General features: G+C 40.7%; 1 protein-coding gene across 1 annotated transcript; it reads left to right on the plus strand.

Annotated features, from left to right (window-relative positions):
• Nucleotides 1–14,556: 14,556 nt before the first annotated feature.
• LOC138209267 (CMRF35-like molecule 8) lies at nt 14,557–18,711 on the plus strand. The gene is made up of 5 exons (XM_069167723.1): nt 14,557–14,670; nt 14,757–15,083; nt 16,299–16,334; nt 16,453–16,580; nt 17,982–18,711. Exons 1-5 carry the CDS (start codon nt 14,604–14,606, stop codon nt 18,294–18,296), a joined length of 873 nt encoding a protein of 290 aa, XP_069023824.1. The 5' UTR covers nt 14,557–14,603; the 3' UTR covers nt 18,297–18,711.
• The last annotated feature ends 86 nt before the right edge of the window (nt 18,712–18,797 follow it).

Raw genomic sequence — 18,797 nt, forward strand, 5'->3', positions numbered from 1 at the left:
AAATGGTAAATTAATATTATTATTATGTACGGCGGGGGATATTTCAACATTTACAGTAATAGCAATGAGAAAGATTTACTTGTGAAAAATGCACTGTAAAGAAGCTTTTAAATAAAGAGTACTTGTTCTTACTAATATTGCTTAAAAGGTTCAGTGTGTTGGATTTAGAGGCATCTATTGGCAGAAGTGGAATATAATATTAATAATGATGTTTTTGTGATTGTGTATAATCACCTGAAATTTAGCCCTTAATATCAAACAGAGGGTGTCATGTTGCACCACCATGTATCTTTAGGTTTACTGTTTGATTGGATCGGCCAGAGGGAGGCTCACTCTAAACTCTAGTGCGTGATTGGGTGTTTCACTGTCAGTCAAGTGGTCCCTAAACCTGCCCTCCACCTTAATCCGAACCCTAGTTTAACTCCGTCACAATGTGAGAAGCTCTCACAGGGACGCTGTCCCTCCCGCTGATCCAGTCTACGACCAAACCAAACAGGGTTTTGAGTATTTTCTCCTCCACGCTTGGAAGAGAAAGGTGAGGTGGGTGAGGCACACCAGCGGTGTTCAGGTGTTTGCGACCACTGGATGCCACTAAATCCTACACACTGCTCCTTCAACGTTGGGTAACAAAATGCTGTGCTTTTATAGCTTGAGCTGTAAAAATGTTTATAAACTTGGTAATAAAAAAAAAAAAATCATGGTTTTATTATCCTTTTAAAAAGGATTTAATACTGAACAGTACAATGAAGCATCCGTTTGTATGGCCTCTGTTTAGTGCAACTACAATGTAGTTACACATATCAATGTTTTTATCTCGTTATTAGTAGACTTCTGAAGAGTCAAGAGGTTAAAGTATGTTTTTGTTACACAGTTCTTTTTGGTGCCACTTGTAGTTTGACTCATTTTCACAACATTGCTGTGTAATTAGAGCTTTATTATTAGGTCTTCCCCAAACGCAGACCTGGTACTGCCTTGAATTCCTTCACTTAAACCCATTGGTAACCATTAAGTGCCAATGGGGTAGGTGTCAGTATACTTCACAACGTCATCCCTTAAAGCAAGGAAATAAACCACTACAGTGAGAGACAACGCTCACGCGTGCATCACTGCACAGAAACGGTTAAACTCAAGCCGAGGTAGCCGCCAGCAGCTAAGATCAGGCTCCTTTGTTTCATCCAGCAGCTGTGTGTGCGGAGGCCGCTGACGTGTTGGAGGTGAGCGGCCATGTCGGAGGAGAAGTCGCCGTCCACTGCTCTGGTAGCTGGACCCCAAACAGCAGCGCCGAACACACCAAGCTGTATTTCTGCAAAGGAGTCTGCTCCGGTGGAAATGTCCTTATCGAGACGAAGAAGCCGAGATCTGCTGTGGCACGGCAGGGGAGGTACAGCATGGAGGTCGACAGGGGGTATGGCGTCTTCGATGTGACCATAAAGAAGCTGAAGAGGGCGGACGCTGGGCGATATCATTGTGGAGTGGAGAAAACCTTTAACGTGTTGTACCAGGAAGTCAATCTCAGAGTCCTAGTTGGTAAGTTTTTGTTTAATTGCTTAAATCTTCCTCTTGGTAAACGGGGTTAGTGGTTACTGTAAAAGGATTAATCCGCCATGTTTTCCACACCGTAATCCTGTTAAAACCAAGTAAGCTCCTTGTCTTGTAAAAACAAACAGTTTTGTCTGCAGTCTAAAATCAACCAAATAAGAGAGTCAATAGACTTTTAACAGATTATATAAAGCTGGTGTTGATCTGTTTAGCCCAGCAGAATATGTTTGTACCCGTTCTCCTATTACTTGTTTTGTACTGCAACTCTGAAATTCTGTATGCGATCTATATTTACTGTATATCTTGTGATCATGCTTTACTTTTTTTTTTAATATGCAAAGTAAACAGTAACAATGTCACATGAACACACACACACACACACACAATCTCTGACCAGTCCCCCTCCATCCTGTTCTCTTAAAGCTTCCACTGTTCCTCCGAGGTCTCTTCCCTCCACCACCACCACCCTGGAGGCCGAGGCAGTGACTCTGTCCCGCACCGCTTCACTGTCACTAGCAGCATCAACAACGTCCGCCTCAGAGGAGAAAAAAACCCAGGAAAAAGCAAGTAAACTCACAGGTATTTAAAGGCCACCTGGATCCAATAGCAAGCTTCAAAATGGTTAAAAAAAAAAAAAAAAAAAGTCTATGTGTGACTCGGCTTCATAAAAATGGCGTGGTCATTTTGGACTACAACCTAAAGCAACAATCTTGAAGAGCTCCGTTTTATTCTCTTTGGGGCCTCGTGGCGATAAGCTGTTTCTCCAGCCGGGTTTGGAGACTTCTGTTTTTTGGGTTTAGATGACAGGTGGACCCCCCGGAGATCCAAACAGTGTTATCTGTGTGACGCGAGTTAGTTAGAAGACCGATCCTGTAGTGTTAGCTTCATCCTCTCTGGCGGAGCAACCGTTTCCAGGGGATTTGGAAATCGCATCACTTATTGTTCGCGGCGTGTGATTTTTCCTTAACAGACATGCATTTAAATGACAGTCTTGGAGATCGTGACTTCAAGTATACATTCACTCAAAAATGTGTTTTGCTTGTCACTGCTTCTGTTTGGTGTTTGAGTTTGACGGTGCAGAATGGTGAATGCGTATTTTAACACCAGATTGTTGATTTCACGTTCATCTGCTGAAGGGGGAGAAATGTGTCTGTGCTCACTGCACATTGTGGATGCATGAACTTGATTTTGTGGCATCACAACTTGGTTGGATGCCAAAAGTGGTCAAATATGTAAGTAAATGTATGTGAAGTGTGTAAGTTAAACAAGTTGAAAACTCCAATGGACACCGAGAACACCAAAAATAAACTGAAGTAAAGGACATCTTGATTCCAGTAGTTAAACTTGAGGTGATTTTGTATTTTATCTTCTAAATTTATCAATGAAGGAGAAGATTATAATGATGAGAATTTATTAGATAGAATTGGAATTTAAAACACGTGGTGGGGATCATCAAACATAATTTGACTTAATTTACACTTATTGTTATTATTTTTTCCTCTTTTTAAAGGGATATGCTAATTAGCAGTTTTAATAAAGTCAGTGCTGTATGGACAGTAGATTAAACATCAGTAATGGTATCCAAAGGGTAATAAGACCCTACAGGCCTTGTGGTTTTGGGGTTTTTAGCAATAAAAAGAGTTTGCTGTTCTCTCACGGTGGCTGTAAATTTGATGTGAAATCATGTTTCACACTCAACCGAGATTAAAGGTGAGCAGAGAGAAACCGTCCTGCTTCAGCAGAGGATTATAAAATAGTATTAAACTTTGCGCGCACACATGATTTTACGTTAGTGGAGGAATGATAAACAAAACATGTTTTGGAGGAGGAGGAAGATAAAGATATACAATTGTACTGATATACGTGAAGTTAAATACGAGATATAATACATACAATAAAAATGGATTCAAAGGAAATTTACTAAAATGTCAAATCACGAAAACGCAGAGAACATTGTGTAATCCTATATAAATATACGTTCTCCATTTTATTGAATAGTTTTCTCAGAGCGTAGTTTCAAATGTGACTAGGACATGTACTTTGACTAAAGGGCAAAATTATCACATTTCTTTCCCTAACTGAAAAAAAAAAATGTTGTCGTCTTGCTTTTACAGTCACACATTACTTACTCAGGGTGAAATGGGTACACCAGAAAAGGAAATTACAAAATGTACTAAATATTAACAGCCAGAAAAAAATGATTTGCATTGACTAAAATGGAGTCGAGACTGTTGCGAATTTGTATGTTAAGCATGAAATTCAACGATGTCTTTAGGGACTATGTGGTTTGGAGGACTTGCGGTAAACTGTACGAGCAGAAATGTGTGTCTGTCTCCGTTGTTTGCAGACACCACACTGGTCATCATCGTATCGGCGAGTTTGGCTCTGATGGTTTGTGCCATCATCCCTCTTATATTCTACGGACGCTGGTGGAGCAACGCTGGTGAGGTGACACGAGCACGCACTACTTTAACCACACCGTGTGCTCTTAAGTCACAACAGAACAGGTTCATTTTAAGGTACTCAAACATTTAAATGAATATTGTTGCTTGTTTGTTTCAGAATATCAGAACAGTCCTGAAGAAAACAAGGGCGAGGTGAGTGAAAATTTGTTATTTCAGCTTGCTTTAAATGTGATGAAATGTCCATCTCTTATGGCTGTTTGAAATTACTGGTATTTTATCGACAGGGTGATTACTGCGTGCAAAATGCAGATGTTGCATCCACTCAGGTTGAAGTGAGGCTGCAGACTTTTGACCCAGAAGCTGATCCAGAGTCCAGCGTTCAGGACACCCTCCAGCATGCTGCTGTCTATTAAGCACTGGATCCCAAAACCCTGGACTGAGCAGGGTTTAGTCTGTTTAAGTTGATCCCACTCTCTTCTCTGTGTTTTTAATCGAATACATAACAACTGTTTCAATAAATTTCCATGCTGTATTTGGAGCCTTTATTTTTTACACTGTAAACATGTAGCTGAGGCATTGGAAACATTCAGAACTAAAAAGGAGAAACGAAGAGCGCAGACCTCCGCCAAGGCCAACAGGTTGTGGCTTTGCCGTACGTAACCACTGTCCAGAAATGCTCCATAAACAACTGCTTGCCGTAAGTAAGTGTGAGCAAGTACATGTGTATCCCAGAGGGTCACTGGTACCCTTGAATAAGTACTGTGCAACCCGGTATCATGCCAAAGGGTTCAATACACCCACCAGTTCTCTGGACGGACAGCATGTCAGTGTCGCAGCGTTTCCTTACCAAGGCATCAAATATTATGTGGTTTAGGAAAACCAGACCACGGGGAAAACAATGTGGTTTGATTTTGAGAAAAAAAAACAACCAGATGCTTGGGTTCAGGCAGCAAAACTACTGAGTTAGAAAAACATTTATTGAAACAAATCCATCATTGATTCTCATAGACTCAAACCCTGAACCTCCTGTGTGAAAGGCGACTGTGTTAACCTCAGACCACACCAGCCACACCTGTCAAATGTGATGTGCATTTGCTTTCCGCACGGAGGCAACGCCAACCATCACACTGACACACGGTCGTCTAGTGGACCGGTGGGTGTATTACATGTTTTGGCGTGTTACTGGACTGATAATGTGATATAAATCATCAAATTTCTAGAATTTCCTATGTTTGATTTCTACTGAGCTCTACTGCCATCTACTGTACATTTGTAGATCATTTAGTATAGGCCAAATTAAGCCTGGTTTCGCCCTCACTTTCGGCCGTAATTATGGTCTGGAAAAACCCTGCTCGCGTGAAGGTTTGCTCAGCCACTCTGGAGGGCGAACTGATCGGCAACTAGTGGCGGTGGTTAAGTGTGATGACGTTGAAGTCATTTGTATATTTAAGAAAGTAGTTCAAACAATGGTGGCGGTGGAAGATCTAGATGAAGCGATATGCACGTTTCTAACAACGTCAGCAAATATCGGGGAACTGTCTGCGATGGTCATTTTTCAATATGGCGTTACACTCTGCTGACATTGGGGGAGGGTCTCTGTGCTTAACAGCTTGGGGTGTTTCGACACATAACATGCGTGCTATGGTGGTTAATGCTGATTGGTTTGCATTAACCAATGCATGGCTGCTCCAATAGTTTGAAAATTGATCTGAGGTCTACACCCATCAGAAAGCAACAACCAGAAACAATCCCTAACGGAGCTTGGGTAGACTCAAACGTTCACGCAGTGAATCGAGGTCTGGTAATACCAGGCTAGGCCAAATGCCCGACCTCGCAAAGTGAAAAATACTCCATGGATCTATCCCACGATTCTGTGCCGCTACAAAATGTAATGTGTTCTTCCTTGACACATGCTGCACCCTTCCTCCAAGTTTAATAAAAAAAATCAGGCAGGTAGTTTTTCTGTGATCCTGCTGACAAACAAGCAAATCACACCTAAAACACCAAACCCCCTCAGCAGAGACAACTACATAAAGAACCATGGTGCACAGTGCACAGGACATATTGTTGGACTGGCTTCACTCTCATCAAGAAGTACAGTGGGTACAGAAAGTATTCAGACCCCTTTAAATTTTTCACTCTTTGTTTCATTGCAGCCATTTGCTAAAATCAAAAAAGTTCATTTTATTTCTCATTAATGTACACTCAGCACCCCATCTTGACAGAAAAAAACAGAAATGTAGAAATTTGTGCAAATTTATTAAAAAAGAAAAACTGAAATATCACATGGTCATAAGTATTCAGACCCTTTGCTCAGTATTGAGTAGAAGCACCTTTTGAGCTCGTACAGCCATGAGTCTTCTTGGGAATGATGCAACAAGCTTTTCACACCTGGATTTGGGGATCCTCTGCCATTCTTCCTTGCAGATCCTCTCCAGTTCCGTCAGGTTGGATGGTGAACGTTGGTGGACAGCCATTTTCAGGTCTCTCCAAAGATGCTCAATTGGGTTTCGGTCAGGGCTCTGGCTGGGCCAGTCAAGAATGGTCACAGAGTTGTTCCGAAGCCACTCCTTTGTTATTTTAGCTGTGTGCTTAGGGTCATTGTCTTGTTGGAAGGTGAACCTTCGGCCCAGTCTGAGGTCCAGAGCACTCTGGAAGAAGTTTTCTTCCAGGATATCTCTGTACTTGGCCGCATTCATCTTTCCTTCAATTGCAACCAGTCGTCCTGTCCCTGCAGCTGAAAAACACCCCCATAGCATGATGCTGCCACCACCATGTTTCACTGTTGGGATTGTATTGGGCAGGTGATGAGCAGTGCCTGGTTTTCTCCACACATACCGCTTAGAATTAACACCAAAAAGTTCAATCTTGGTCTCATCAGACCAGAGAATCTTATTTCTCATAGTCTGGGAGTCCTTCATGTGTTTTTTGGCAAACTCTATGCGGGCTTTCATATGTCTTGCACTGAGGAGAGGCTTCCGTCGGGCCACTCTGCCATAAAGCCCCGACTGGTGGAGGGCTGCAGTGATAGTTGACTTTGTGGAACTTTCTCCCATCTCCCTACTGCATCTCTGGAGCTCAGCCACAGAGATCTTTGGGTTCTTCTTTACCTCTCTCACCAAGGCTCTTCTCCCACGATTGCTCAGTTTGGCTGGACGGCCAGGTCTAGGAAGAGTTCTGGTCGTCCCAAACTTCTTCCATTTAAGGATTATGGAGGCCACTGTGCTTTTAGGAACCTTGAGTGCTGCAGAAATTATTTTGTAACCTTGGCCAGATCTGTGCCTTGCCACAATTCTGTCTCTGAGCTCCTTGGACAGTTCCTTCGACCTCATGATTCTCATTTGCTCTGACATGCACTGTGAGCTGTAAGGTCTTATATAGACAGGTGTGTGCCTTTCCTAATCAAGTCCAATCAGTTTAATTAAACACAGCTGGACTCCAATGAAGGAGTAGAACCATCTCAAGGAGGATCAGAAGAAATGGACAGCATGTGAGTTAAATATGAGTGTCACAGCAAAGGGTCTGAATACTTATGACCATGTGATATTTCAGTTTTTCTTTTTTAATAAATCTGCACAAATTTCTACATTTCTGTTTTTTTCTGTCAAGATGGGGTGCTGAGTGTACATTAATGAGAAATAAAATGAACTTTTTTGATTTTAGCAAATGGCTGCAGTGAAACAAAGAGTGAAAAATTTAAAGGGGTCTGAATACTTTCCGTACCCACTGTACATCCATGAGTGTCTCTTCATAAAAGTAGTGCTGCAGTAAGACCTGCAGAGGGTGCTGTACAGGTGTGATACGATTCAACAAGTTCACTCTTCCTCCTCACAACCTTCTTCTAACTGCTTCATACTCGTGACTCTTTTCGAAACCTTGGAAAAAAAAAACGAGGGTCTTAAAAGATCACATAACGCCCAGCAGGCTTTTTACCCATTCAATTTATACTTGCCTGTGCATCATTAATGCATCACCACCTTTACCAAGACTTTGAGACGGACAGTGACCTTTAAATGCAGTTGTATGGAAACATATTTGCACGGGCATAAAAAAAACAAAAGCACCAGCATGTGCTTTGATATGGTATTGTTAATATAGTGAATTCGTTTTTTTAAGATCTACTGGTGTTTAATGAAGGAATTTTGTTTAATTTGCCGTCTAATCACACCACCCAAATTTTTTTTTCTATGCACATGAAAGTCTGAATTGTGTTGTTTGCTTATTATTTTCCGTGCAGGGAGCGTGTGAGGCAGTCAGAAATAAAAGTCAGAGAAATACATGCTCAATTTCTAACCACACTTAGTAGCTACTGTTGTATAACCTCCAATCAGCTGAGGAGAACCTGGCCACAGACATTTTAACAGTCGCCTTGCTGGCACATTTGTGAAAGTAACTCAAGCACAAAGACTCAGAGCTGTGCACCCGCTTCCTTTAAATATGCATCCACATCTGCCAGTTGTTCTTAAAATAACAGCAGAGTCAGTCACACTTCATACACGTAAAGACGTAACCAGTCCGTTTTTAGCACAAGCGATACGCTCTGAAAACATGAATAACTTAACTGTCCTCTAGTGTAAGAGAGAGAGAGAGACTTTAAGATAAAAGAAGACGTGCTCAAATTGCTTCTCTCTTTGGTATTGTGCTTTTTGGAGGAGAGTTAAACAGGAAGGTTGACACTCACATATCTGTCAGAAGTAGACCAGCAGCTCATTGTCTTATCTTAGTTTAGCAGATGGAAAAGTCTCGTCTGGCACCGTTTAAAAGGTAACAAAATCAAATACCAGCTCATTATTAACACATTATATTTTCTTTAATTTGTACAAAAAACAGGTTGAAAGTAAATCAGTTACCGTCTGACAGGTCTAATATAGCTGCTTCCACCTGTTTACTGTCTTGATGATAAACTAAGCTAACTGGCCACTTACTGTTAGCTGAGGAACAGCCATCAGATTATGTCCTCTAATCTAACTGCCTGTCTGATCAAACAGCAATTCAATCAAATTCTCAAAATGTGAAAACTGTTCCCTAAAGCACAAAGAAATCCATAAAACTGTGTCAAACAATGCAACGTTTCTGATCATTTCCAGAATGTCTATCGCCAAATAAGAACGGTAGAAACTAGTTGCGAACATGCGGTTGATATGCAAACATGTGAGCAAACTGTTACTTTACACCATTTGAACATCCAGAAGTTAAGGAGCAAAATTACAACACGTCTCTTTCGCTGCTAAATGCACCACAATGTTCGCCGGCTGGTCATTCACTGTGTGGAGATCTGCCAGTGAGCAGGTAGTGCAAAGTGATTTTTCTTGCTGTGGCCACTAAGTCGAAACAGAAAGGTTGAGGTGAGCAGCGGATTCATGTGATAACTTGTGTATATTCCCATATTGGGTTCACATGGTCATTTGTTACACTCTTATTATAAAAATATAAATCATAGCCCCTTTAAAAAAAGCTGCCAAAGTGAGCTGTTCACTTTTTTCATATGTACACATGCCTATTTTGAATTGCTTGTCAACATGTCAGTAGTAGATGTGAATACAAGCAGTATTTACAATAATTTAAAAAAAAGAAGCTAAACTGTTCGATCACGAGATGTTTGAAGTTGACTCAGTGTTTGTCCTGCTGCCTGTTTATATTGTATCCACATGAAATAAAATAAGTTCAACCATAAATTAGAAAGTTGTATTTAAATCAACAAACAAATACTTTTAAGCTATTGGAGTGAGAGTAAAGTGTAGTAAAGAATAATTATCTACGTTGTTGCAGGTCTCAATTTCAATTCCTGCTTTGCTTTATAATTCCCATTAACTGTAAATGACCCATAACCATAGAAGGGATTCGCTTGGTCTGAAACCATGTGTACAGAAGCATCAGACAGACTTGGACTGCTCAGTTCTCGTAAGTTGATGTCAGACGCCCACGGCCCTCATCTTCTGTTGTCTTACATTTACAACCACAGGAAGAAGTTAGATGGTCGGAGGCTCGGAGGTGTAACTTGCACAAACTGGTTCAGTAGTGGAGCATGTTAAAACGTTCGATGACTGTGTGGGCTTTTAATAGATTGGAAGTCCAGAGCACTCGGAGCGCGTTAACAGCCGGGATGGAGACCATTCCCGTCTTCTACTGTCTTTTATGTGGTAAGTGTCTTCCTAAAACGTATAGGTTAATGTATTTCAGCATTCATTTAACTCAAAGATGACGTATTTACGATGCAATTTTGGCAGCTACATTGACAGTGGGAGTCAACGTAGAGGGATTGGAGGGAGGAGAAGTCTCTTTCCAGTGCTCACACAGGAACGCATGGAACTTCAATAAGTACTTCTGCAAGGATCCGTGTCAAAAGAGTGACGACATATTGGCTACTGTGAAGTCTGGTGGAAAAGCCAAGTCAGGACGGATAACGCTGGTCGACTCGGGGCACGGAGTCTTCACTCTGACCTTCAGACAACTCCAGCTGTCAGATTCAGGGATTTACTGGTGTGGAGTGATCAGGACCGGTTTTGATACATATAATTTAGTACACCTCACTGTCAAGGAAGGTACGCGAATCCTCTCACCGCTTTAACTTTAAAGAAAATGTAACCATATGTTTACTTTTATTTTTGTTTCTGCTTTTATGAATGCACATTTCTCCTTTTGTGGTGGAATGTAAGTACGTTTGTTTTGAGGAACCTGTACTTTACCTGAATACTCCCAATTTTTGCTGCTTTTACTCCACAAAATTCAAGTTCGAAAATTTTATTTTTCAGTCCAGAAATGTATTTTGCAATACATTGGTTAGTTTATAAAATACATTACATTTTTAAACATTCAAAAATCGGCAGAATTTTAAATAAAATAATTTTACTGACAACAACGTATCTATATTGTTGTTAAAGTACCAATAACAAGATTATATACCGATAGATTGTTTTTATCGATAAAAATATGAATCATCTGAGTAGCTCTTACCTCTCTTCACTCTACAGCTGTTGCAAATGAGACAACAGCTGCCATACCTGATGTTTCTCCCACATGGACGTATCAGAGTATCACCAACTCAACACAATTATCAACTCAAATAGACACCAGTCCAGCAGACCTTTCAACACGTAAGAAGAAAATCAAACTTCAATCCTTACAAATACAAAACATTGAAAAACTTATATAAAGTATTATTGCTTTCTGTCTTACAGCCTCAAACTTCACAAATGGAACTGAACAGAACATCAGCACAGGTGAGTTCCTCTTTGAATCGTAACTGGTTCAGCTTGTGCATGAATAAGATAAGATGCATCTTTTGTTTTTGACCAGGCACCATCTTGTATGCTACCTTCGGGGGAGTTGCTCTGATCACTATCTTGGTTCTGGCAACATGCTTCAGGAAATGCAGAGAAATCTCACAACCTCAACCAGTTTGCTCCCACAGAACGGCCCCCGGCAGTGTGTGTGAAAAAGAGGTGAGACAGAAACTGGAAATCACCATGTCAGGGTGTTTCCTCACAGCACAACATCCGTCTTCTTTAACAAACATGATTGTCATTGACAGCAAATTAGATTAAGTCGAGGATGATTTGTACGTCAACTTAGCATTTTTAAATGGAAATATACTTGTGAATCTCCACCTATTCAAGTGGATCCTTTTAAATCTGTTGTGCCTTGGAGATTCACGAATATATTTCTAACTTCAGTGGGATTTTTCAGGCAGGACTTTTACTTGTAATGGAGTATTTTTACTTTGTTCTACTAGTACTTTTACTTTGATAGAAGATCTCAATTCTTCCAACAATGCAAATTTATAATTTTTTGGAAAAATAACTAAAGCTGTCAAACAAATGTAGTGGAGTAAGGAGTGCAATATTTACCTTTGAAATGTTGCCGAGTGGAAGTATGACACAGCATAAAATAGAAAGTATCTGAATGTACTTGAACTTACTTTCCACCACCTGTAATATACGTGTTCCCCCTTTACATTTTTCTAATTCACACTTTGAAATTTTAATTAAGTTAAACATTCATATGATTTCATACCAAATCAGTCTGTATGGTATTTATGAGTTTTGATACAAAAACACATCTAAGTTCAACTCGGAAAGCTGTAAAACACACAAGAACCTGCTGATTGTGTTTTCTTTGTCATTTTTCAACAGGAGTGTGGGGACACTGTCAAGGGGGTACGGTGCGTTACAAAGTTATCTGAGAGTACCTCTGCTAGTACTCACCACCCAAGACAGGATCCACCAACATTTGCATCCACAGCAGCCGAGGGCGGCGTACTCCCCCGGATCTATGAGAACATCTCTTTCTCCAGAGGGACTGAAGGTTCGAGATATTCACCTGCAAGTGACCGAGACAACGATGATGAGATCTACATCAAACCTTTGCCATATGAAATGCCTGAAAGAACAGCTGATGGCTCACTTAGAAAACAGACATATGAACCTGCGACATGCAAAAATATCTGTACAAGCAATGCCTCTCCATGTCTCTGCAGACCCTGCAGCGAATCCACTGAAGTGAGGCCCAGATCACTTTGGTTTGGGTTAGACTTATCAGGAATAAATCAGCGTTAATCTCAAGGATATGATTTGTATGATTTTTATGAACAATGACTGCAGAATGTCTCCAGTTCTGCCCAACATCTGTCTTCATCATTACCATGAAAACTTGTACACTCTCGTGCTGTTTTTGTGTCCACTTCATGTATGTGGCTCACCGTGTGTGTATGAATTACACTTTGCCTATATTCGAGGACTAAAAGTTATGTGTGAAGCACCACTTTAAAAGGTTAACATCTGTAATGTGAGGGGAAGTGTTGGGGTACATCGCCAGTGGATGTGAAATCAGTCAGTAGTCCATTTAGTGTCCTGTGGAGACAAAAACTTTTTTTTTTTTTGTGTGTACGACTATCATTGTGAAGCCCAGTTTTAGACTGTCAGAGCGACAACATTTTGGCCATACCTCACTTTCTCACACAACTTCGAATGGCTGAGGTTTAAGACTTGGTCTGAGGGTTGAGGTTGAAACAAACACTTCTGTAGTTGATGTCAGTGTGCATACACGTAACAGACTGTGTTTGCTGTCAGCTTCCTGAGCGTTTGGGTTCTCACACCTATGCTTAATATGCTAAATACTGGGATTTTGGCGACTCCTAGTGGTCAGATCAATAATGACACTGTGGCAGAGAGAACTACATGTTAATATGACCAAATATGACCTTTCTGTTACTTCCTGAAATAAACTCTGAAGCATATAAATGTGAAATACGGGAAAACAAAACACTGACGTCTGATTCATAATGAATTTGGAAGAAAGAAAGGCTGGTTAGGTTTACGTGCTTTGATGCTGTAACACAAAACTTGATTTTTGGATTTTTATCAAATAGAAAAGGCAAGACAACGTGGGAAATTTGTGATGGGACAAACACCACAACACAGAGTGTAAAGAGATTAATGAGAGACGAAGCAGAAAATGAAAGGACAAATACAACAAGTTGTCGTCAAGCTTTCAAAGCTCATTTTTAAATCCTTTTGATATTTGAAGAAATAAATATGTATCAGACTAGACTGTGCAAATTTTAGTGGGACTGCTGCTCCTGCTGTCCTTAATCTGTTTGTTGTGGCTAAAAAGCCAAAGCGGCTATTTTAAGATAATTCAGCTTAGTTTTCAGCAGTGGTCAGCAAATGAGTTCAGCTTTCAGAATTCACACGGCATTTTCTTGCATTTCCTCTTAAATCAAAGAGATAAATTAAGTAACCGAAACAGAGCTCAGCCACACACAACAGGATGAATATTATTATAGTCAAAAGGTGAGCTGGCGGTTTGAAGCTACTTGGCTTGAAATACTTCGCTTCAGTTGGTTTGTTATAGTACAACAACATATAGTGGGACTGTATTTGCTCTGCAATCCCACCAAGTTTCATGTATCTCACGTTTCATTTTTAAACATGCTCTAATTGTATATCTCTTCATTACTACATCAGTGAAACCATAAACACGTGTTTGTTTCATAATGTACATAATGCATGTAATATAGGTATCGCTTTTTAATAAGCATACTTTATAAAAGATTTATACGAATATTCATTGTTGTTTCTGTTTTGTTTAAAGACCTGAGGACAGCAGAATAAGCTGTGTAACGGATGTGTTGTCAGACAGCTTCCTATTTAAAGATTCAGCCAACACAGTCATGCATTGGTAGTTTTGTTTTAGGTCTCCCAGCAAAGTTAAAGTCCATCACTGACTGCGTTACAGCTATGTTCACCAGCTAGTCAATGACTGTGTCTGTTTGCTGTTTTCGGGTTGGGCAGCTGGTGTACAGTTAGTTTATTTAAGAAAAGCGAATCAGTTTCCTGCTGCAATGGATTGGTAATAACAACAGAACCAGATATCAACGTTACGCAATCACACAGGTAGATTTCAGAGGACTTTGATGGATGCAGAAAACCGTGTAGACAAATAAAAGTTGATCAAATCAAAAGTCACTTGTTAAAGTCGCACGAACCACCAGAATTTCACTTTCATAGGGTAAGCGTTATAGGCGGAGAGGCTTGTGCATGAAAGAGGAATAGGTTCAAACACACGGACATGAAAGCACCTGACACACCTAACACACAGACCCAAACTTTAGTGCCTGCTGCGTAGCTGAGGGAGAATCTGCCTGGTAAACTGGGAGTGATGGGAGCGACCTGCTTCTCATGGAGAACAACTATACCTGTCCTCATCACTACCCTACAGATCAGAGGTGAGTTCTGGGATTTTTTTTTTAAAGCTAACATCAAATTGTGCAATAACTGTGCAACCAACACTAACACTGACGCCGTCCGACAGCTCTGATCAGTGTCAACATCACCGTTAAAGGTGTAGAGGGGCAGAGATTTGACTTCAGGTGCAAATATCCTGACAACCAGAAGAGCCATGCTAAGTACTTCTGCCTCGTTGACGATAACGAGTCCTGCGGCCACCTGGTAAAGACAGACAAACACGACCAGTGGACGAGAGACGGACGCTGGTCTCTGTTCGACAACACCACCGAAGCCGTCTTCACCGTCAGGGTGGATAAACTGAAACCAGACGACAGCGGGACGTACTTATGCGGGGTGGACGTCCCGTTCGGCCGCGATCACATCAGTATCATATACCTGAGCGTTTCCCAAGGTACAGTACGTCAATGCACAGCACATGATCACATCGGCTTATAGTCTTCTATCATGCAAATTATACCAGATACACATCATCAAATCTGCTTTTTTTGTGAGAGCTGATTGCCTTAGAATAAAATAAATATGTGAAGTTTAAAGATCAACTGTAACTTTTCGGATTGTTGAGTCCGGTAACATGACTTCACGATTGAAAACTATTTAATAGTGATTTAAAAACCGTCTGGTCTCGTTCTATAAATGAGAACTAAGTAATGTTACTTTTCCTGTCCATGTTCTGCTTTTCTGAAGTTTCAATTCCTATGGAAAGACATAGGAACAAAGGTCGTTCTATGCTTTTGAACAAATCTGAGCTTTGTTCAAAAGCTCAGATTTCCTTGAGGCGTTTCCTTTACACTGAAGAAGCGTTCGGGTGACACTCGGGAGAGTGAATGTGTCACAGGTCAAATTGTTATTCAAGGCAAAGAAAGACTTTCTTGGTATCAAATCAGGGCGAGACTGAAGGTTTCGAAGAAGGTAAACACTTTGCAGACACTCGGTCAGTTGTATGCAAAACAGGATTGGGCAGACCAACACTTCAATACATCAAGCTTTGTTCACTTAGAGATAGAATAGCAGCTTCATTACAAACACAGAATTTTGCTAGACTCCCATCATCCAAAGACTTGTCCGACACCCACACCTAATCGACTGCACCCTGAATGAGAAGAAGCACTCAGCGTCAGAGACATGCTCCACCTTCTGGTTTGCATCTTTGTGGAAGAAGAATTCTTCCCAAAAACACCTCAAAGATGTGCAAGAACTACTTGAAAACCAAATAAGTCCACAGAGTGCTAACGGTCATGAAGATGTTTGCAATGTGGTCAAATCCTGCTGGGAGAACACGAGTCATCAGATTTGAACAAACTTGTGGAGTCCAAGCAGCTCAAGTGCCAATAAAGCAAAAGGGAGGGAAACAAATACTTGTGCTCATACTTATACTTTGACATTCAACTTTTTTTACTCCAATAGTTAGGCTGGTAACATTTGACATGAGACATTTTCATTAAATTCGAACTTAAAGCAAAATAGAAGTGTTCTCACATGCGGTCTCAGACGTTTGGACAACACTGTATATATGAAATCTATATCAGGTATCTTTTATGGCTCTGTGTGTTCATTGTATTTGTGTTTATATAAATACTTGGTGCGTTTTTGTATTTGCGTTTTTCAGTAATACCGGCCTTTCCCATGGACCCTGCGATGAACAGTGAGTGATATGTGTGTATGTGTGTGTGTCTCCATGAGAATAAATAGCATTCCTTATTTTCTGCGTGTTCAGCGAGTCGCCCAGCAGGTAAACCCGAGGTTGTTGCTTTCTCACGCAGAGCTCCACTTCTCGCTGTTCCTGACTGCTGTGATGCTCATGGTAGCGCTGCTGTTCGTGTGTCTCTTTACTCTCTGTCTTCTTCGGGCTGTGAAACAGAGAAGATCAGACCTACGTCACAACAGAGAGGTTTGTCCAACATAGAAATTTTAAACCATGCTAGCAATGTGGCTCCAGGGATGTCAATATTGGTCGGGTTACAATGATTGAAATTTCTCAGAAACAAATGCGATGCGATTATGAGATTTGGTAGAAATGTTCGTGTACCTCTCAGGATGAACTGTAATAACTTTGGTGATCCTTTGATTTTTCCTCTTGTGCCTCCATTTGGCCCAAATGTGAATTTGTCCAATACCTCAATTTCTGACTAAATACCTGCAAAGCTATTGACATTCCCATCATCCTCAGCTTTACTTTGTGTTGACATGCTAACATGAAACACTATGGTGAACATGGTAAATATTAGAGTACATCGAACCGCGTGAAAAAAAACCCTAATATTTCAGTCATCAGAAAAGTAAGACTACCAACATTTATCACACCTTTCAATCCATTAAATTAGAATCATTAGAAATCAGGTGTCAAAGATCAAAACGTCTTCAGAAAGTGACAGATTGAATCTATTTTTTCTAAATGTCTGGCATTCAAGGTCTGATGTTCTCTTAGCTATTAGAGGGTGTTTTGCCATGGTGCCAAGGTCTAAAGAGCTCTCCAAGTCCTACAGGAAAAAGGTTGCGGATTTCTGTGAGTCTGGCAAGGAATTAAAAAAGATCTCCAGATTATTTGAAATAAATCATTTTATGATAAGGAAAATCATCAACAAGGTGTGAATATTTCAAACAACTGCAAGTTTGTCCAGAGCTGACCACCCGAGCAAATTCAGCCCAAGAGTTGACGGTTCGATGGAAAGACAAGTCTCAAAAAACCCCAAACTTCATAACAGGATCTGATCAAACAGGATCAAAGCGAAAGCGATTACAGTCAGAAAGACATCTCACAAATTTGACTTACATGGAAACTGAACCAAGTAAAAGCCTTTTGTTGTCTATAAAGAACATTAGAGCAAAACTGCAGTTTGCCATTGAAGATAAAGGCAAATATAGAGACGGTCAACAGCGTTTCAGGAGAAGAACCTCAGACCCACTGTGAAGCGCGGTGGTGGAAGTGTTATGGTTTACATTTATTGATATTTTTGTTGGGTGAATGATTTAAAAAAAAAAAACAAAAAAAAAAACACTGTGGTGTTGGTTAAGTAAACCACATCTATCTCTAGGCTTCAAATATTTGTTTGTTCAAATGTAAAAACAAAAAAAAACAAAAAAAAAGCCAACAATTGACATGGGTTGTACTTATTTGTTCACCTGACTGTACCTGTGTTAACATCAGCATGTTAGCATGCAGACATTTAGCCCAAACAAATGCTGTGCTGAAGTACAGTCTCACCGAGTCATTAGCCTAGAGTACCGGGTTGCCTGGTAAACACTGGCAAAATATAATCGCTGACTCAGCTGGATTGTGTCCTCACAACAGGCGTCATCTGACTACGAGACAATGATGGCCGGTGTAGGAGCTGAACCTGAGCTTGGCTGCGGCTATTCGGATCCAAACTGTCCCGATTGTTCAGCTTTACCTCCGCCGCCGGAAGACTTCTCCCGCTGCACATCAAAGCATCGGGTGTCCACCGTGTCTGTCGGCGTGGGCGACTATGCGGACGTGGCTGAACCAGGACACACCTGTCATTACCAACGTCTGGATCTCAGCCAGTTGGAGGAGCACGTTTATCACAACCTTCACAGAAAAGGCGACTCGAAACACAAACCTTGTAAAGAGCATATCAACTGTTGACATGACTAACAAAGGATAATCATTTTAGGCTAATTACAACGCGAGCCTATTTTGTGTGAAGTTATGATAACTGACAGAAACTCTGACTTCAAGAATAATTGCTGAGAAGATGGAAATATCCTTTACCGTGTGTAGATTATTGAGGGAGTCGAGTGATTCAAAGGTTTGTGATCTTTAAATACATTAGTTGTTAGTGTGATTTTTTTTTTTGGTCATGTTTTGTTATTTTTAAAGGAACATGTGGCCTTTTGAATGGAGTGAAGAACGGACTGAAAAGAGATAATGAGGAGAAATCTTAACTCAAACTGTCAGATTTAACAAAGTCCGCTACGGAGAGCAGACTGCATATTTTAACCAGTCTCACTTTTGCTTTGCGATATATTTTCCCCCCCCAAATAAACCAAGTGATAATATGTGCAGCGTTTCCTGTGTTGATTGCCCAGAACCTCTCGAAGATTTACTGAGACAGATGGGAGGGACTTCTCGATGCTCACCACATGT

The sequence above is a fragment of the Embiotoca jacksoni genome, unplaced genomic scaffold (assembly GCF_022577435.1).
Source record: "Embiotoca jacksoni isolate LCO1_2020_lvr unplaced genomic scaffold, fEmbJac1.0.p SCAF_4, whole genome shotgun sequence".
In the NCBI taxonomy this organism is placed as follows: Eukaryota; Metazoa; Chordata; class Actinopteri; family Embiotocidae; genus Embiotoca; species Embiotoca jacksoni.

What these genes read in the sequence shown, in the direction of transcription:
- LOC138209267 (XM_069167723.1), top strand. Translation starts at nt 14,604, where the DNA reads ATGGGAGCGACCTGCTTCTCATGGAGAACAACTATACCTGTCCTCATC. An exon ending in ATACCTGAGCGTTTCCCAAG is followed by an intron (nt 15,084 to 16,298) that starts GTACAGTACGTC and finishes TGCGTTTTTCAG; the next exon opens with TAATACCGGCCTTTCCCATG. An exon ending in CATGGACCCTGCGATGAACA is followed by an intron (nt 16,335 to 16,452) that starts GTGAGTGATATG and finishes TTTCTCACGCAG; the next exon opens with AGCTCCACTTCTCGCTGTTC.